General features: G+C 33.7%; 1 protein-coding gene across 1 annotated transcript in view; it reads right to left on the bottom strand.

Moving 5' to 3' along the window:
- Window positions 1–332: 332 nt before the first annotated feature.
- The window catches only part of LOC149806565 (maltase-glucoamylase-like), a 301,187-nt gene continuing 279,397 nt past the window's right edge, over window positions 333–22,122 (bottom strand). The window contains exons 61-67 of the mRNA XM_089954697.1: window positions 21,708–21,792; window positions 19,855–19,911; window positions 16,680–16,801; window positions 5,867–5,955; window positions 4,034–4,083; window positions 1,869–2,024; window positions 333–1,315 (exon numbers count right to left, since the gene is read on the bottom strand). Of these exons, the coding sequence (XP_089810823.1) occupies window positions 1,253–1,315; window positions 1,869–2,024; window positions 4,034–4,083; window positions 5,867–5,955; window positions 16,680–16,801; window positions 19,855–19,911; window positions 21,708–21,792 (622 nt within the window). The 3' untranslated portion in view covers window positions 333–1,252. The remainder of the gene's footprint in view (window positions 1,316–1,868; window positions 2,025–4,033; window positions 4,084–5,866; window positions 5,956–16,679; window positions 16,802–19,854; window positions 19,912–21,707; window positions 21,793–22,122) is intronic.

Genomic DNA, 22,122 nt, shown 5'->3' with positions numbered 1-22,122 from the left:
GGAATATATTTTAACTCACTTCAGTATAATGGGTAAATCTCGTGAGCATGATACAAAGCTTTGGGAGATACCTTACATATGTTCTGTTCTTTCAGTACTACGTACACACACTGAATGAAATGGGCAACTGTTAAGTTATGTAAGCCAGCAAGCTATATCAAGCTAACCTGGGCTTCAAGTTGTCTTTTGGGCTATAATTGATAAAATTATTCTCACTCACTTTACATTCTCTATAAATTAAAGCAGAAGAAAAAGTTAACAGCTCTTATCGTACATGCAAGAATTCTATAGAATTATGTAAAATTAAAAGCATGATTTGTAAAACATCAGAATTCAAAACTCATAATTTGTTTAATGTTAAAATAGATACAGATACAAAGTTAAAAGAAATATACAAAAATATTAATATATGGATTTTCCTGCAACTTATGTAAGTAAATATATGGACTACTCTCCGATAATAAATTGTCCAAAAGCTGTTAATAAATACTTAACAAATGTACATAGTATTTTTATAATACATTCTCAAAGTGGCTTTTATTACTACAAGATTTATAGTCCTTGATACTACATAAAAAATTGTTTTTCAAGGTTTATAGACTGATTGTTTATAGTCATTGATGTTTTACCAAATGTACAATACGTTGCTATCATGTGAGGTTGAATATAAACTTACCAAACTGAAGTCTTTATGTGCAGATTTTTTTGCAAATAACTTTTGCATAATTTGTGGCAGATATTGCATTTGTGGATTCCCAGGAGGTATTAACTAGACAAAGATCTGGGTTTTATGTCTGCTATTCACCAAAGAATACTGACATACTATCCTCCATCACCACTGATACTCGTAAACTTTATACTGACCGACATCAGTCATGATCAAAGATTTCTTGACAAAGATGAATCTGTACATTTTGTTTCTAATCCTGAGAAACACCTATTTCTGAGACATATATAATGGCAATATGCACAACTGATGCATGAAGTTTGCAGGGCATGCCAATAAAGGCACCAAAATAAAAAGAAAGAAAAACTTGGATATGCAAATAAGTCTAAACCTTCTGAAACTATGATACATGTATAATATGGCTCAAGATTTTAAAATCATTCTTCCTATACCAACTTTAAAACTGATCAAGTCAATAATTTCAGTAAAACCTTAGACTTCTATAAAAAAAAATATGCTTTAAGCCAATACTATTAAAAACACATTTAAATTGATAAAAAAGAAAATAACAAAGAAGTGTTACAGTTATGACCAAGACAAAGAAAATGATGAATTCAGTGGATAACTGAGGTTGTATAAATGCAGCATCTGAAAAGAAAAATGAGAAAAATTTAATTCGGCATCTCTTCAAATCATATGTAAAAATATACATAGATATACAAGTTATGGTTCCATTGAAATCATCCCTGGGATGACTGCAAATAAAGGTTTCAAGATTCTATGACACCAGAGACAAATTTTATTTCATTTATTGAAGGAAACACTAAAATTCTATACTGTTGAAAAAAATCAAAATCTTATTGGGCTGTTTGGGGAACATTTTCATTGCAAGATGACTGGAAAATGACCTAATTGCTAACCTGCTGTATGCACTTGATTATAAGTCAAGTCAAATGCAAACAACAAAGATCCTGATCTGCCATAGCATAAAGCAAATGCAGATCAGGATCTATCCTGTTTGATCTACTGTTTAACTCCTACCAAACTACACAGACCCAGATCTGCCATTACATAATGTGCTGGCAGATCTGGGTCTGTGCAGCTTGCAGTTGGACTCTTCTTATAAGTGAGTATAAACAGTATATGGTAAGGGATGTCATTGCAAGGCAAACCAAATTTATTCACATTGGTACTGCATTACCTTCATCTCAGAATAGTACATCAATGCTATCCGACTGTTTCCAGTACCAGTTACATTCTCTGGATGCTTTGGAACTCCATACACCCAGATAGTTTGGAATCTCAGATCATATGGGTCTGTGTAGTTATTGTGCATGACACTGGCTTGCAAGGAATTCTAAAATTACAACAAAAGTTCTGTAAACATCTCAAGAATTTTCAGAATACACAATAACTATAACACCTTATGGAGAAGAAGCATGCATACTCTCACAGAACACAGACAGACAGACATATAGACTCTTGAGAACTTTTGCCACCTATTAGTACAAAAAAGTGTAATTCTGTAATAAGATATTTTAAACATGTGTAGAACTATAAAAATTCTGAACATTGTCAAAATGAACAAAAATTTGTCTAATATGTTTTGATCATAACCTAAAACCTAAAGCAACTGCAGTGGCCCACCATCCCAAATCTCATCCCACCCATGCACCCCCACCCCCCAAGATTTTACTGCACATTCCTAGCAACAAAAAACAACTGCTCCATCTCCTGACAATGATCCCAGGATTATAAGTCAAAATCCATCGTACACTTGTGATGCATCTTCCAACTATGCATGTGTAAAGTTTGGTCAGATAATGTTTGAAAACGTCATTAGAATTATAATCTGTGTAAAACAACTACTGAAACTCTCCCAGGATATGGGGCAAATGATGACACCCCTGCCCAGATGGTTACCCCATGAGCAACATAATTACAAAGCTGCAACTATTTCTATCCAAAGCTTCACAAAAAGATGGATGGTGTTACAATATTCCAATATGAATTTTAAGACAACATGGAAACAATAACCATGTGTTTTAAAATAGAAAACATGGAAACAATAACCATGAGTTTTAAAATAGAAAACATGGAAACAATAACCATGTGTTTTAAATAGACAACAACCACTAAATACCACTTTCACAATTTTCTTTTGGTTGATGCCACTAATGTGTGTTCCTTAGTACTTTAAAGACAGGACTATTATAATTCAATTTTCTTGGGTTCATCTCAGTATCTTCTGCAGAAACTTAAAAAAAGTTGAAAACATGGCTGCTCAGATCTTCCTCAGAGTACAAAGAATGGAGCAAAATGAAATCATATTAATGTTGTTTTCCTTACCAGGGCCAACTACATGGAACAAATTGCCCATAGATCTCAGACACAAAAACAATGTGATCTCATTCAAGAGTGCTCTTAAAACTCACATATTTTGACAAGAACATACTTAAAGACAATAATGTTTACTTCCTTAATTATTGTCATGATGTTTTTGTTTTGTACTTTCATGGTGTTTTTGTTGTAATCAGCAACATTATGGTTTTGTGTGTTATCTAATATTATGAAGTCCTCAGAGCTTCTAAAGTCCACATTATTGTTGTTATTATTATTATTATTATACATCTATATGTAAGAATTGTTAAAAATTCGGACAGTCTTGGATTTCACCATTGACCGAAAGGTAAGATCCGAACAAACTCGAGTGCGCAATTCCACGGTCAATGGTGAAATCCAAGACTGTCCGAATGCAAAAATCGCACTGTGAGTAGGGATGATGTCCATACGTCAAGATCGGCAAACAATTATTGCATTTTCTCCATTATATCACAAACTGAACGAAGTGTGTCGAGCTGTTTTGAAAATTGAACTATTCTTGATTACGACTGGCCTAAGTTGGAAATTAGCAGACGCAATTAGGATAAACTAGCAGTGTTGGAACTGCCGAGGGGTGCGGACCGGTGTCTTCCCTTGTGTTATATTATTACAGGTTAGAACCCCCATCCCTTGATTTTCTTTGTAACGAGCCCCTGTGACTTGAACAGTAACAGGAAAACAGACTCACAATGTAATCACTAGAAAAGTAACAGGAAATCAGACACACTTTGTAATCACAAGAACAGTAAATCAGACACATTGTAATCACAAGAATGAATATTTGACTTTTGGATCCATGTATAATTAAATGAAAAAAAAGATAAAGATTTATAACACATGATAAAAATGTACTGCTTAAATCTTATAATTTGTTGTCGACTTCTTTGCATGCAACAGAAAATTGCAAATTTTTTAAAACAGAGATCCCTGTAAACCTCCTACAATACTGCTTTCTAATTTGGTTTTAATCTTTCATTTACTTACCACAGAAAAGTTAAATCTAGTGAGAATGTACCCTTGACTTCCACTGGTCTCTGAAAAGTAAAGAAATGTCAAACTAGATTAAAATTAACTAAGTGTATAGCCATGCAGGAAGTTTACACACAAGATCAATAGTGAATGAAGAAATGCAATGTTCATAAAATATATGCAAAACACTTATTTCCCCCCTTGGAATTGCACAGTTATGTAATCTCATTATACTACAGGTTTCATTTGTGAACTGTCTACTCCCAATCTCACTGCATAATTTATTTTGAATTGCAGCCAGTCTTGCATTGTGGGTACTCTTGATTTGTTTAAGTAACATTGTTTCCTTTTGCTCTCTAAGGTCACAACTGCTTAAGCTGGCACATTACCAGACTGGTTTTATTTTTTTTAGCCTTGACAATCAGTAATGGCCTTAGCAAATGTGATGATTTGGATCATTTTGGTGCCCCTTTCCTCCCCCCCCCCCCGGCCTGGATTTATGCATGGGGTTCCATGTGAGCACAGCATTTGGAAATAATTTTTTAAACAAGTTTTACATGATACTGAACTTAAAATTTCTTACATCACTTTAAAATTATGTTCTCTCTATAGATATATTTTTGAAAATCACTGACATGCAGGACCCCAGTGAGCACAGGGCCCATTTGGGCCAAATTGGTCCAATCAGCCTTATGACAGCCCTGATGATAATAATATCACTTGCTGATCTTGGAAACCTGGTTCGTCCTGCTAGTTAAGAAAGGCATTAGTGTCCAATCAAAGAAATCTGGATAAGGAACCTCTAGTAACTGACTTCCATAATATATTTGCAAAAACTCTTTTAATGTTGACAACCACTGCTGCCATCTATGTCTCATTATCTACTAGCAGATAAAAAATCATAATGTTCCTTTATGATAATAATAATAATAATTGCAATAACAATTACATGAATGGTGAGCAACTTCCTCACATAAATAAGCACTACCTCCCTGCATCCCACCCGTCCCATAATGTAGACATATATGCCACCTGTCCAGGCAATGTTGGGGTCCCCCTCCCAAAAAAAATGAATACTATTTTTTCAAGCTATTTGGGATTAGAAATGTCATATAAAAATTCCAATGATCCCCTACACACACACCCCACCTCAAAAATTAAATGGTCACTGCTGGGGAGGTGGGTTTACAAGAAGTGTGAACAGATGAGAGAAAGATGGAATGATTGACAGATGGATAGAAAAGGTGATTACTATAGGGATATTGCACCTTGGGGAGGGGAGCCCTCTTATGGGGATACTGTACCTTGGGGGTGGCCTTTTATGGGGATGTTTTAGCTTGGAGGGGGCTCTCTTTATGTCAGAGTGACCAAGTTCTGGAGTGCAACAAAATGTTCATCCAAAAAACACCCACATTTCAGCTTTAGTGGAAATATGTGAATGTTGAAATGAGACCTGTATCCCAGACAAAGAGGATGGATAGATGCATTGATACACACATTGACTGGTGGCCGAGTGGTCTAAAGTGCTCACTGTTATGGATCACTGCCATCGCACCTCTGTCTGCATGAGATCGAGTCTCAGGCTCGGCTAACGTGGGTACATGAGAAAGCCTGCCAGTAGCTTCTCGTGGGTTGGTGGTTCTTCCCGGGGTTTTCCAGGGTTCTTTCTCCACCAATTATACCGGCCGCCATGTATAGCCTATCTTGTGCTGAAAAATGGCGTTAAACCCTACTACAACAACAACACACATCGACAGATGGATAAGGTGAATGCAATAAGATGCCACTAATTGTAGCCAGTAAACATTAAGTGGGCAGGAAATAAATATGATAGGTAATTCAACTTACCTATGTTGTCACCATCATCCCAGTAAAGTTCACCCTCTGCATTCCCAACAGTATTAGGGGCTATAATCAAACCAAGAGGGTTCTTGCGACTGAAAAATGGAATTTACAACAGGAATATAGATTTATGACTTTATATCAATGGAAACAAAAATGCTAAACAATTCTTAATCTGGCACAAGCGAGGAATTATCAGTCAAGGTGACTTGCCTCCTACAAATAACTATATGAAACTGAATATGTATGTATTACAAGTACATATGCATCCATTTCACATTCACAATATTCATAGGGATTCTCTCCCCATTAACTTCGACACTTCTGTGATCAAAGAATAAAAAAATAACAACAATGATTAAAGCCAATTTTAACTCTGATGCATTATCCTTGTTTTGCACATGGCATTCCATAAACAGAACTAATAGAGGTTCAAATTATAAAAATAGAGAATAAATTAACCATCCTCACAAAATATTACAATCAAAGAAAATTACATTATTATATGCTCATTATTTTCTCTGTTAACTTTACATTGTCAGAATTATGCAGCATTTTATGATATTGAACTTGCGTGCAATTCATACTGAACTCATGTGAATGAAGGAACTAGTTTCTACTGTAAACAAACAATGGATGCAGACATAAGCACTTTTGATTTTATTTGTCTGTGGATGAAGTAAACCAACTGAATGAACTAAAACAGACGTTTCATGGACTGCCACATACCAGCTGCTTTGGCACATTCCACATTAACTTGTTTGATACAATGTTTCAGATTTAGGCTAGCTATAGATGCCAGACAGGGTCCTTACAAATAACATGCAAGTGACAAGCCATAAACTGTCCTCTTTAACTGGTGATTAAAATGGCAAAAACTACGCTTACAGTTTTACATCCTGCATTTCCTCAAGATGTACTTTCTTAGTTCTGCAAATCCAAATTACATGAGCCGTGTCATGGGTTCTCAAGCTTGATTACACATTTCAAAATTGTACTGTAATTTTGACTACCGGTATATTCCAAGTGCAATTACATCCTCCTTACCGCACTCAAAATGAAATAAACATTATATTCCACAGCATCTTTTTGATAATTGCAAATGAAAGTCTTCATATTTTTCCAACATTATGATTACAAACAGTCAATGGCAGAAGAGAAACACGCTTGCAAATGTCAACACACTGTTCTATCGCTGCTGAAATCTTATGTACTTCATGTAGAAATGGCACCTAAGTCCAGTTCATAATCACAAAAATTCATTGAAAAAACAAAAATAGCAACATCTATTCATTCCAGATCAAATGGAAAAGTTGTTAAATGCGCATTCATTCACAATATGACTCCAAATTTCAATTTTAAGTAGAACGAAATAACATTTTCTTCTGAAAGCTATGTCTAGAGCGTGACTAAGTTCAAATTTATCTGGGCGGAGTTATGTGCGCATTAATACTGTTGTTGTTGTGTAATGATGAATCTGTGCTTGTGTATTTAGTTTGGAATATGCCATACATTCAGTTACTTTATGTTTCATGAGGTGTATTTTTGTTTATATAATTAAGCTTTAGGTAGAATAAGAAAATGAACATATAATAAAAAGGTTACTGCATTTGAATGGGAAAATATGAACTCATTTTTTTGGATGGATATACTGCACTCCCAATGTCATGCAGTATTTCCATTCGAAAAACTTGTTCATATTTTCCCATACAAATGCAGTAACCTATAATATTGATAAAACATAAAAAAATATAAACGAAATTACTGTGAAGCACTTCTAGATACCTCAGACATGACCCTTTTTATATGAAGTAACATCATACTTTATAATATGATATTACACCTATTATGACTCTATGAACTTAAACTAAGTAATAGGAAAGAGTGAAAAGCAACAAGTTTTGTAAAATTCAATAAATAATTTATTTCTCTAGAATACAAAGTGAAAATTTATAAAGAATTATCAGTATTGTGAATTAAATCCCAAATAATCCAAAAAGTTCTATCATCAGTCCTAAAGAATAAAGTTCTAATTAATGTCCAATAGTGTTCAAAATAAGATCCAATACTTAGAGCATTGATGTCCTTTTAGTAGCCTGTAGTGTGGAGATGTGCCAACATTCTTTACTTGAATCACAATAATATAATCCAAGATTTCATTTTATGCTTGCACTATAATTCATGCTCATGTTTCTGTCTAAGAATATTATTGAAGAACACATTGTATTTCCAGAAAATAATAAAGGCCTTCCATTATGTTACTTACTTAGCTTTTAAAAAGATACATTCAACCACATCGTGACTACTGTAATATTATTTGAGGGAATGCAACTGCTACAAATATGAGAAAAATCCAGACTCCAGGAAAGGGCATGTAAAATAATTCTTGATCAGCAAACAGAAAATGTTCAAACTGCAAAGCTAACATTCAAAAGTTTACCTAAATACATGAAAGAATATTTATGAGAAAGGCCAAAATAATGCACAAGGTGTTTACAAAATATGCCTCCACTTAATTAAACAACATTTTCCAGGAAAGAAATTATACTGGCAACCTTGTTGTAAGATCATTAAAAAGGCTAAATTTCAAAGTATCCAAGCAAAAATGGAGCTTTTCATAAATAGCTTTCAATTTTCATGTGGGCTTGTTTGGAATAACATTCCACACAATATTAAATCAGCTCCAAGTATCTCTTCCTTCCACAACTGTTGTATTAGATGGATGAAATCATAAAAAATGGTGTACTTATTAAAGTACATATTACACCACCCACTTCCTGTGCTTCATTTTCATTTATGCAGCAATGTAGCATTTATATGAATATTTGTTTATATAATGTGTATTTGCTTGCATGTGCAATGTGTGTGAACATGTTATTATTAGCTTGTAATTTATATGTATATAATAGAGAGCTTCAAGGTAAATTACTTCTTGTTTGAAACTAATTGACTCACCCTCTGAAAGTAAAGTCTTTATTATTATTATTATTATGATTATGATTATTATTATTATTATACAATACTTGTATCTTAGTTATTTGCATTTCAGTAATCGGAAAATATCACAGTAAATTAAATACTACCCATAGCAAAGTGAAATGTCCATCCCTGTTGTTTACATGTGTTTGCAAAAAAGTATTTTACTTCCAATTTTGTGCAAGTCCAAACTACCTGTATTTGTATTAATATATATCTTTTGCCGTGTTTGATGCAATACAAGTTTTGATTTGTTTTGAACTTTCCTTTTCCATAAGTTAGATTTAATTCTCAAGTAATATTTTCCACTTTTTCTGCCAGTGCACATGGCCCAATAAGCCGTTGGCTTGTAAAGGCAGCACTCTGTTTTCAGGTTGAAAATCCTTTTGATTGAGCCAAGTAGAGTTCTACAACTTCCCGTACATATTTGGCCTTACTCCCTTAACTTGTAAAGGCAGCATCTTTTTTGTTTTCCCACATGACAACCCTCTGATCCAGCCACAAGCCTGATACTTGCTCAGTGCCAAGTAAAGTGGGTGGATATTAGAACTCCCTGTGATCTTGCTGCCAAGTTAAGAGGGTGGATATTTGAACTCCCATTGATCTTACTGCAGATCTGACATTTGTTCAGATGCATCCTTTAATAGATTTCATAGGCTGTATGATCAGCGTATTTCATAGACTTTATGATCAGCGTATTTCATAGACTGTATGATCAGTGTATTTTACAGACTGTATGATCAGTGTATTTCATAGACTTTATCATCAGCGTATTTCATAGACTGTATGATCAGTGTATTTTATAGACTGTATGATCAGTGTGTTTCATAGACTGTATGATCAGCTTATTTCATAGACTGTATGATCAGCATATTTCACAGACTGTATGATTAGCGTATTTCATAGACTGTATGATAAATGTATTTCATAGACTGTATGATCAGCATATTACTTACAGAGACTGTATACTCAGTCTCTACCTAGGTTTCAACCTATTACAGTGAAGATGAGGAAACAAAGTCAGATAATATATATGATGACTAGACAATGATGATTTGCATGATGACTAGACAAGGAAGGATGATATCATAACTTTATCAGACACTGAGTGTGTAATTTTGGGTTTTGTACCTGATGACCACATATAGTGATATATACAGAATACTTTGAGTCACAAAATTGTGGACTTGGCATTCATTCATAATTTTTAAAACATGTGGAATTGTAAAATATTATGACATATTGTGAATCAGATCATTCTGAGCTGCTATTTTTGTACCAATATGTAACCTATAACTGGACTCATCACATAAGTGATCAAAAATGTCTAGCATTATGAATTTCCATGCATTTTATTACATGACGATAAACAAGCTATAAGTTGTTAATTTATTTTTGACACATTCCATTCAATAATATAATTCTATTTTACACAAGATTTGTCTTCATTTTTCTTATCAATCTATTCATAAGAAAAATAAAGACAAACCCAGTATAAAATACAGTTATACTATTAAATAAATAATATCTATCCAGTATGTTGTGTTACAATATGATTATGTATTGTCAGTCTTAGTCTCATGTTATTATGCTGCCCATGTTTATATACTGTCATTTTAAAAGTCTCATGTTACCATGTGGTATATGATTATGTACTATGAGTCTCATGTTACCATGTAATATATGATTATGTACTGTCTATGAGTCTCATGTTAGCACGTAGTACATGATTATGTACTGTCTATGAGTCTCATGTTACCATGTAGTATTTGATTATATGCTGTCTATGAGTCTCATGTTATCATGTAGTATTTGATTTTGTACTGTCTATGAGTCTCATGTTACCATGTGGTATATGATTATGTACTGTCAGTTTAAAAGTCACATGTTGCCATGTAGTATTTGATTATGTACTGTCTATGAGTCTCATGTTACCATGTGGTAAATGATTATGTACTGTCAGTTTAAAAGTCACATGTTGCCATGTAGTGTTTGAGTATGTCCAGTCTATGAGTCTCATGTTACCATGTAGTATATGATTATGTCCTGTCTATGAGTCTCATGTTACTATGTAGTATATGATTATGTACTATGAGTCTCATGTTACCATGTGGTATATGATTATGTACTGTCAGTTTAAACGTCACATGTTGCCATGTAGTATTTGATTATGTACTGTCTAAGAGTCACATGTTACCATGTGGTATATGATTATGTACTGTCTATGAGTCTCATGTTACCATGTAGTATTTGAGCATGTACTGTCTATGAGTCTCATGTTAAAATGTAGTATATGATTATGTACTGTCTATGAGTCTCATGTTACCATGTAGTATATGATTATGTACTAGGAGTCTCATGTTACCATGTGGTATAAGATTATGTACTGTCAGTTTAAAAGTCACATGTTGCCATGTATTATATGATTATATACTGTCTATGAGTCTCATGTTACCATGTGGTATTTGATTACATAATGTCAGTTTAAAAGTCTTATGTTACCATGTAGTATATGATTATGTACTGTCAGTTTAAGAGTCACATGTTACCATGTAGTATATGACTATGTACTGTCTATGAGTCTCATGTTACCATGTGGTATTTGATTATATACTGTCAGTTTAAAAGTCTTATGTTACCATGTGGTATATGATTATGTACTGTCTATGAGTCTCATGTTACCATGTGGTATTTGATTAGATACTGTGAGTTTAAAAGTCTCATGCTACCATGTAACCTATGATTACCGTATATACTCGCGTATAAGCCGAATAATTTAGGAAAAAAGTAAAAGCCTGGAAAGATGGGGGGGGGGGGGGGCAGGAGCAGCTTATCTGCAGGCCAATGTCTAAACTTCACAGTTTTTAGGTCTTTTTGTTGACTACTGTAATGGCTGTAAATCTTGGGATATGAAACAATAATTTTTTATGTGTCCTAAGATATAGGCATGTAAAAAAAGAGTAACTTTCAGTGACCCAACAATTATTAAACTGTTACACAGTACTGTGATTGATTTTGTTGTTGTTTGCATGTGCATATTTTCTGATTTCTCCAACACGAAGTTAATTAAAGGAAAAAACAGACTTCATAATTCATGGGCCGGTTAAGTCTACCAGGGAGACCATGCTGAACTATAATGTACAGTACTTACACAGTGCAAATCATGCATAGTGTCACTTAAATCCTTACTTATTCCCAAACATATTATGGTAGATGCAGACTTTGCTTCATTCATTGTTTCGACCAAATTGCATTCTTCCAGATAACATTTCAGCTAGTTCTTAATAACTGTTTCATTTATGCTGAATCACACGCTCACGGGTTACTCTTTTTCAGTAATATAAGCAATCCTACAAATTGAGGTAATATTTTTAAAAAGGCATGCACGTTTAATTGTACAAGGCATGTAATCATCATAATTTACATGTTCATGAAGAGTGGTAATAATAAAGGCTAAAATTTTCATATAGTTCAACTAAGATGATCATCAATTAAAGTTTTGTGTTTTAGCTGAACAGACATCATAACTTTCCACACAATGGAAAGCTTGATGTTTCGGCATCTCCTATGTTGATAGTTGGAGAATTTCTTTCATTTTGCGACAGAAGTGCAGGCCAGTTAATCATTAAAACCCTGAAACTGGCTTGTGATAAGAGGGAATTTTGACTGTACATTGATGTGTATTTGCCTTTTATTCCTTAATATTAGCATGGTTACTGTAGTTTTGTAAAACAGGGACAAAGGCAATGTCTGGTTTACTTTTTTATTTTTGTATTATTGTAGAGGTAAAAGCATCATTAATTTACATGAATAATGTTTAAACATAACATTCTATTTAGTGAAGAAGTGAATTCTTTATAGTAAAGTAATTATTTCGTCACAACAATAATTCACACGTGATACAACAGAACATGTAGGACTTTTCTGGTTTAGAAGATTTGAAAATCGAAGACAAAATGTAATAATCAGAAGTTCTCTGCAAAACTCAGAAGATTTTATGAAATTGGGAGGTAGGTGTGGAGCGACCCTAATGTGAAAGTTGACAGGTATGGTATAAGGTTGCTGATATCAAAGCAAACTACAACTCAGCTATTATGGTATTAGCATCGAAATGTATTGTTTTTGTTTGTTGTGTTGTCCTACTGGGATTACATTTTAATGAGTTAGGTATTTACAATATCAAATCAAAATAAAATGTAATTACTGGTGCACTGTTATAAATGTCCAATGCAATAATGCATAAACAAACAATAGTCTAGTAAAAAGGGAGAGGTTGTGTTACAGCAACTCATGAGTGCTAAATTCTTGTCATTGTTTGGTAACATTATACACAAATCTAAATTAGGCAGAAACAATAAGAAAACAGAAAATTAAATAAATTACTTTTTAAACAAGTTTATACCATTTCATTTTATTAATCATGCACACCAACCTTGAGATAAGTATTCATGTAATTTTTTTAAATATAACTTTGCCTAAAAAAATGTTTTTAGAACTTACCTTGTGCATCTTGAGATGTCTTGGAGTTGTAGGTCTGTTTATATGCGGGTCATGCAATTTTTAGTGTTTATATCTATTCAGTTTGGGTGTCGGCTTATATGCAAATGGGCTTATATGCGAGTATATATGGTATGTATAGTGCATGCATAATGTTTTACAGAGTGCCTACTCAATTCAGTGGACATGGATAGAGAGCAGGGAATTAAGTGCCCACTACAAGTAGTGAAAATCCACTCAGGGTTGTGGATTTTCTCCACAGATTAGTGGAAATACACTCAATCTAGTGGAAGTCCATCAAAGATTATATTGCTGCAATAGTGGATTTATGATACCCTTTGCCAATTCTATTGTATTTGTTCTGTTGACACACTAAGCAAACAGATGGGAGAAACTCTGACACTGTAAACCTGACCCTGGTAATGGTCAATTTCATACCTTTACCTGTACAAATTATACAGTGGTAACATTTCTTTTGCATCATAATTATTTCTAAAGTTTATTCTACAAGAAAAATGTGGCATCAATATAAAAATAAAAAATATGTACAAGCTATGGTACAAAGGATGTTTGGGTACCATGACCCTTAAAACTTGAGAATAACTTTGCTTATGAGAGACTACTACCATTTTATAACTGCATGGAATTGTGTACACTGTATTGACTGTTGCACTCTACCAGTAGCCATTCATGTCAGAAAAGAAGTGATTTCAATTTCAGAAGTTTCTTTCTGTCCTGACATTTTTTAATAAATCTACATGCGTGACACCAAGCATTAGCAGAGAGATGACATTCTTACTTTTATGTCAGTTGCTATGCTGGCTAATGCAGTTTCCTACCTTGAGTCAACAGCAATCAGTCAGGACAGCCCCTACATGTACATGTTTAACATCAAGCTTCGGTATTTCAGAATGTTATTTTGAAGCATCCAAATGCAACAACTGGCCACTAGCTGATTTCATTGTCACTTTTTTGTGAACCTATCTTCAACCACCAGCTGAGGAGTGACATTTTTACTGTGAAGTCAGCCAACATGCTTGCTAACAATAACCAATCAGGAAGGCAATGAGTTTCAATATTATAATTTAGCATCAATGTTCCAAAAGAAACAGTAACTTCTGAATGAAAATGGTTTTTGTTGTTTATGGATAAAAGAATTCTTGACTTGCAATATTGACTAAGAAACATAATTAAGTTGCAATATTTGCACATAAAATTGGTTTTTAGCGGTATATAAAACAAACCATATACAATTTGTATTATCCCCTTAATCATTCAATACAGCATATACGATAAACTTTTGTCCCAGCAGAAAAAAAGCTATGAAATGTTTACCACAGCTGTATCATATTACAGGATTTCTTTTTAATAAACAAAACCTGCATCTTTCTTAGAAATAAATTTTTTCATGTAAGCATGAGAAAGAGATTATGAACCATAACTTTTGATTAGTGTTACCCAAAGCTTTTTATCACTGACATGGAAAATGGCATCAACAATTATATTTCGTTAAAATTAAGATGAATGGCTCAAGATAAATAGGAAATAATAAGGATTTACAAAATTCTATACACCTCCGTTCACAGTACCTGTTTAAAGCCATGAAAAATATGAAGCCATGTATTAAAAGCAATCAGTGCAATCAGAGATAGATTTTATAGCCTTAGCAAACACATGGTTTGGCCAATTCGAGCAATCTTGATATACATGATGTATTCACCTGATGCACAATACCGTACAAAAAGTTATGCAATGTGTGCGGGAGGAGGTATATGAACAAGAAGGAATTCCACTTAGATAAAGCTAAAACAAAATGAGGCTATTTTGACTGTACAGCGTAAACAATTCTACCTACTGCAAATACCCATTTCACGATGACGTTTGCATATTAATATGCATTTCGACTGAATTGCAAAAGATGAAATGGAATGGATGTACTGGAGAAATTACATAATAAATTGTGTTATTAACCTGCCAGTAGTGTACTTTTTTATTTTCTTATTATCTGTTGTAAAAAATGGCCATAATTAACATATGCAAACTTAATGCTTCAGAAATTTAACAGATGGAAAGTCGAATGAGTGAGCAATGCCCTTAATGGTGCACAACATACCAGAAATAATAGGAACTTAGAACCTCTGAAGCCAGAACAATCCATGGTGACTGCTATGTCCTGTCTGTGACAGACATAGCATGAAAAGGATTAAGTCCACCATTCTAACAAGGCTTTTCCATCAAATGTGATGGTTTAAGAGTCTCATGTTACCATGCTGCCTTTGAATTAGATAGTTTTTAATAACCTTTATTTTAATTTCATGTTAAAAAAATCAGAAAGCATTCCTGGAAAAATAACAGTATAAAATCATCATAATAGAAGTTTACTGACTTGGTAAATGAATAAGAGGTTGAGCAATATGTACTGATGTTGCCGATAAGGACTCACAGTTTTTGTGTCTCATGACAAACGTTTATTATGGTGGTCTTGAGAGTCCAACTAACATTGATCAAATATCCACTTTTATGTGATACAACAAATGAGAAAGATGTTTGCTTAATACATTATAAATAATCTTCCTTATCTAACCATGAAGCAATGTAATTCAATTATAAATAATTTCCCTTATCTAACCATGCAGTAAAGGATGAATAATCTCCCTTATCCAACAATCAAGTAAATGATAATCTATTTTCAGTGGGAATGGTTGGTATTTGCATAAATATTAGGCTAATTACTTTTGTACCACAGCTTTACAATATGAAATATAGGAATTTAATTTCATACCTGTGTACTGTACAATGGCATAGCTAAAGCATTTCATACCTGTCTACTGTACAATATGACATATAGCCAGATTTGCATATCTGTGCACTATACAATATGACATATAGCTATAGCATTTCATACCAATATAATGTTCAATGACATAGCTGTAGCATTTTATATTGTGTACTATACAATATGACATATAGCTTTAGTGTTTCATACCTGTGTACTGTACAATATGACATATAGCTATAGTGTTTCATACCTGTGTACATATTGTACAATATGACATATAGCTATAGCATTTCATACCTGTATATTAGCTGTACAATATGATGTATAGCAATAGTGTTTCATACCTGTGTACTGTACAATATGACATATAGCTATAGTGTTTCATACATGTGTACTATACAATATGACATATAGTTATAGTGTTTTATACTTGTGTACTGTACAATATGACATATAGCTATAGTGTTTCATACCTGTGTACATATTGCACAATATGACATATAGCTATAGTGTTTCATACCTGTGTATTAGCTGTACAATATGATATATAGCAATAGTGTTTCATACCTGTGTACTGTATTAATAGCTGCATCTTGTGTTGGTAGAATATAACCACCTCTAATATATAATGGTAAGAAATCTCTGGGCGCATTTACTGTCATCATCCTTTTACCTGTGATTTCATTCCCCTACAAAAAAAGGAATCCATATCATTACTATACATACAAACTTTCCCAAATGTTCTAAAACCAAAATGATATATGTCAAATGGTTTGTAGAAGTAGCTAGAAAAAAATTTAAACCAGTTTAGAGCTTCAAACATAAATAACTATACTACACCAATTGATGCTGAGATCACCGTATTCCATTATAAACCAGGTTTCTGAAAATTTTGGAAATGTGTATATGCCTTGTATAAGGTATGCCTAACTGCTAACAATGTAGACCCAGCTCACCTGACACATAACAAACCAGCAGTCAATCAGGGTCAATGTAGACCTGGCTCTACTGACACAAAACAAGCCAGCAGTCAATCAGGGTCAATGTGGACCTGGCTCTAATGACACAAAACAAGCCAGCAGTCAATCAGGGCCAACGTAGACCTGGCTCTACTGACACATAACAAGCCAGCAGTCAATCAGGGTCAATGTAGACCTGGCTCTAATGACACAAAACAAGCCAACAGTCAATCAGGGCCAATGTAGACCTGGCTCTACTGACACATAACAAGCCAGCAGTCAATCAGGGTCAATGTAGACCTGGCTCTACTAACACATAACAAGCCAGCAGTCAATCAGGGTCAATATAGTTCTGGCTTTACTGCCACATAACAAACCAGCAGTCAATCAGGTCAATGTAGACCTGGCTCTACTAACACATAACAAGCCGAAAGTCAATCAGATTCAATGTAGACCTGGCTGTATTGACACATAACAAATCAGCAGCCAATCATGGTCAATACTGTTTATTCAAGTGAACAGCAAATTATCCAGATTTGATGCAATACCATCTTATCTTGGTTGGAGACTTAACCTTTTCAATGTAACATCAATTGACCTCTTCCTTGTCTTAACTGTAAGTTATCTACAAAAAATTAGATAAAATAATCCAGAACTCAAGAAGTTATTTTCTGGAAACAATTTTTATTCTGTCAACCTCAGTGACCTTCATCTTTGATTTACTGACCTCAAAAATCAGTAGATATCTTGCTTGTCTCAACCATAAGCCATCCGCAAAGTTTGGTCATGGTTTGCACTGCATGACTTGAGTTATCTGTGGAATCCTTTTCATTCTTGAAGACCACTGACCTTGACCTTTGACCTCTTAGCCAAAAAACCAATAGGTGTTTTCCTTGTCTGGAATGCAAGCCAGCTATAATGTTTAATCACATCTTGAAGTTTAAAACTTGAGCAGGTTGTGAAAATCATTTTTGCTTTCTTCAGTCCATATGACTTTGACTTCTAATCTTTTCTTGCACAAAATTAAATTGAAAAGTGTCTTTCGTGTCTTAAATGCAAGCTGGTCATAAAGTTTGGTCAAAGTAGGTGGCAAAGAACTCCAAATATAATACAGAAACCATTTCTTTTCCTAGAGTCACTGTAACCTTCATCTTTGACCTATTGATCCCAAAATCAGTTGTTATCTTTCAAATCTCAGTTGCAAGCCATAAACAAAGTTTAGTCAAGGTATCTGATATGCAAGTCACGTTATTGTGCAGAAACAGGTTTCTTTTTTCAGTCCATTTAAGCTTGACCTTTGAACTTTTCAGCCCAAAATCAACTGGTTCCTTTTTTTGCCCCATAAGCAGTCTACTTGCTTGGTAATGGTAGATGATGGAGATCTTAAATCATAGCGCAGAAATGAAACTGGGAACAGATGGATATACTGAGATGCATCATCATGATCTGAATTGTTCTGCCTTAGGATGGGTATACAAAATCTTTGACACGTGAAGTTTACTTTTGTTTCCAATACATATTTTCTGGGGAGAGACAGTCCAGATCTCTGAGGTATTGTAATGGAGTGGACTCTTAACTATATTTTTGTATAAATATTACATTTCTGCAAGGGTTATAGAACATATAATTGCTTGGATAAAAATCACCATTGACTGAGGTGAAAAGCTTACAATAAATTTTGACGAACAACAACATGCACTATCACCTGTCAGAAACCCAGTATGTATTATACTGTTTGTCTGTGTTGGCTAGTGCTTTTATCAATAAGATAAGTTTGTGTGTATGGATAGGATCAGTTTGTATGTACATAACTATACTGTATGTCTGTGCTGGCTAGTGCTTTAGTGAATTGGATCAGTTTGTGTGTTTGTACAAAACCAAACTGTATGTCTGTGTTGGCTAATGCTTTAGTGAATAGCAACAGCTTGCTTGCATGTACAGAAGCATACTGTATGTCTGTGTTGGCTAGTGCTTTAGTGAATAAGATAAGTTTGTGTGTATGGATAGAACTATACTGTATGTCTGTGTTGGCTAGTGCTTTAGTGTCATCTTAGCAACTGCTGCAGATATTTCCTAACAGATACTAAAATGAAGTTAACAGTGAATAACATCTCAGTTTTGCTTGTTGAAATATTATATGACCAACATCAGCACTTTCATTGTTCAACATAATACAAAAAAGTATAGCATTAATAATAGTACTATTTTATTAAAATTTAAATTGATTAACATTAAATTCCATGACAGTGGCCTGATATACAGTTAATCAGCACACACACAAACATTAACACAAACCTTCAAGCAATAACTGTACAGTCCTTTATTAGAAGAGTAATGAATTATATTTTGCACTATGCAATCTTAATATTGTTATATTTTGCAATATGCAATCTTAATGTTATTAGATTTTGCAATATGGGGTCTTAATATTATTGTCAAGTTTAGGCTTTTTTTATCTTACAGATTATGCAAACTAATCAATATGAGAAAAAGGAATAAACAACAGAATAAAAAGTATAGCCTGATAACTATCATGATTAAACATGCTTTACTTTGAAATCAGATATAAATGTAAGATGTAGATATATAGTTGGATGTATTACAGAACATTATGTATGAACAAAATGGAGGACTGTATAATATCTATATTTGAGTAAAAGCACTTACTTTGAAATCAGAAATAAATTAAAAATAATTTATATAAGGCAGTGTATTTATTATAAAACATTATATATATATATATATATATATATATATATGCACAGATTTTCCACAATACTTACAGAATAATATTCAAACCACCTTCCCTCTGGGAAGTAGACATCCTTTGTTATTTTTCCCTGAAATTTAAAAATGTGTCTACATATTGTTTATCAAACTACTTTATTTGCTTAGACAACAGTTTTACTTCATGATGGGAAAGTTACATATCATTAGGGGAGTAATTCAAAATTAAATGGGAAGTAACAGGAATTTGCTTTTCCTTTGGACTTTATAATATAGAAAATTCATGTCCACTGCTTTCTCTGGCAATGCATTATCAGGTGACTAATTGAATTGGGGACCATGGTGACTCAGTGGTAAGCTTTCCAGATTCCCAGCTTAAAGGGTGCAGGTTAGAATCCTATCAACCCAGTCAACAAAATGTGGCGTTTACTTGAATTATCTTGACACTTAATAACCAACATTTGCTGCTGTGCCATATAATGCCAAAACAAAGAAAACAAAAGAAAATGTTTTACTGGATTACAGATCCAAGATCCAATCAAAATTTTGTAAAAAATGTGAAATAATGACACTCAGCTAGTTGATTATCAACATAATGCCTCAAGGGAGAATAATCCTTGACTAATGAGTCACCCTCTATAAATAAAGCATTATTATTGTTATTATTATTATTATTATTAATATTATTATTAGAATAAAATCCAAAGACCTTTGGAGAGGTTTATCATTTCTAACAATGAGCAACATCAATAACTAGCCATGAATGACAAAAAAATGTTTCAAAAATAACAATGTACATGATTATTTAAGAAAGGTATATACTATTATCAATTTGCCCTTATATTAAACAAATACTAGCATCTTATCTTTAATTAAAAGCTGGCCACAGCATGCATATTCACCCCCTCATGAGCTTTTGGGTAATTAGTCTTATATACATCAGGATGTATTCACATACCAAGTTGTATGGCTCTGTGACAAACTAAACTTGAGAAATTTACAACCTTCATCATTGATGTCTGAAAAGATGATTAACAGAGATGCCAAAGTGTTGAGTTTCTGCCATGGTGGACTCAACAAAAATCAGGACTCTTGCATTAAAAACACAAGAGTCCTTCCATGGGACTGATGCTCTATTGGCCAAAAAGAATTTTCAGGAATTCAATTTGAGACCATTTCTTACTGCACTAACAGCTGCATCACTAGGCACTCACTACATTAAGAGGTTATGTGTTACGACTGGTCAGCCTGGTGTCAAGATAATGTGACTGGGTGGGACATCATGCTTCATGTCTGCGGCATGATGCCCCAGTTCTAGACATAACTATAAACTGCCACACTGCAGACATCATCGTGATATGACTACATTTTTTTAAAACTATGTTAAAAATCCATATCACACACACACACACACACACACACACACACACACTAAGATGGTTCATACTGGACATCAGAGCAGCACCCATTTCATTTAAGACTAACTAGCTATCATAAGAAATCTTCATGTGAAAAGCTCATGAAGATTCCTTTCAAGAGAAATAGCAAAACAAGGTTTATAAGATGTCAGAGAAGCACCAATTTCAATTAGAACAAAATACAGCATGGGATGAATGCATGTGTAAAGATTCATGGCAGTCCTTCAAGCAATTTAGAAGGAGTAGTTGATAACAAACTTGTGCTAATGGATTGATAGTCAAGAGACAACAGACTCTATGGCCAGTAGAGCTAAAAATATTATCTAATGGCATCATGACATATAAAGAGACAAAATCAGTTCTAAGATTGTCCACAAAAAAAAGATCATAAAAGAATTCAGTAATACAACTGCATGAAAATATGTTTAAAATTTTTTTCTTCAAATCCCTTACTTTTGACTTAAATTGATATAGATAATTTTGGTATTTACTTGTTCTAAAACTGGAGCTATCAGAAGGCTTGAACCCCATAGGAACTGTGTATCAATATCCCATGTCCTTCGGTCTTTTGGAAACCTGGAGAGAAACAAAGGATGAAACTTAGTTTTATACCATAGTTCAACTAAAGTGTGAAAACCCTCAAAACCATAATCCTTGTTAGGTCAAGTCTCACTCTTAAATAGCATAATCCTTGTTAGGTCAAGTCTCACTCTTCAATAGAATAATCCTTTTTAGGTCAAGTCTCCCTCTTAAATAGCATAATCCTTGTTAGGTCAAGCCTCACACTTAAATAGCATAATCCTTGTTAGGTCAAATCTTACTCTTAAATACCATAATCCTTGTTAGATCAAGTCTCACTCTTAAATAGCATAATCCTTGTAAGGTCAAGTCTCACTCTTAAATAGT

Source organism: Sinohyriopsis cumingii, chromosome 1 (assembly GCF_028554795.1).
Source record: "Sinohyriopsis cumingii isolate HCF-2022 chromosome 1, ASM2855479v2, whole genome shotgun sequence".
In the NCBI taxonomy this organism is placed as follows: Eukaryota; Metazoa; Mollusca; class Bivalvia; order Unionida; family Unionidae; genus Sinohyriopsis; species Sinohyriopsis cumingii.
The sequence above is the reverse complement of the archived record's forward strand: the minus strand, read 5'-3'. Positions and strand labels throughout refer to the sequence as shown.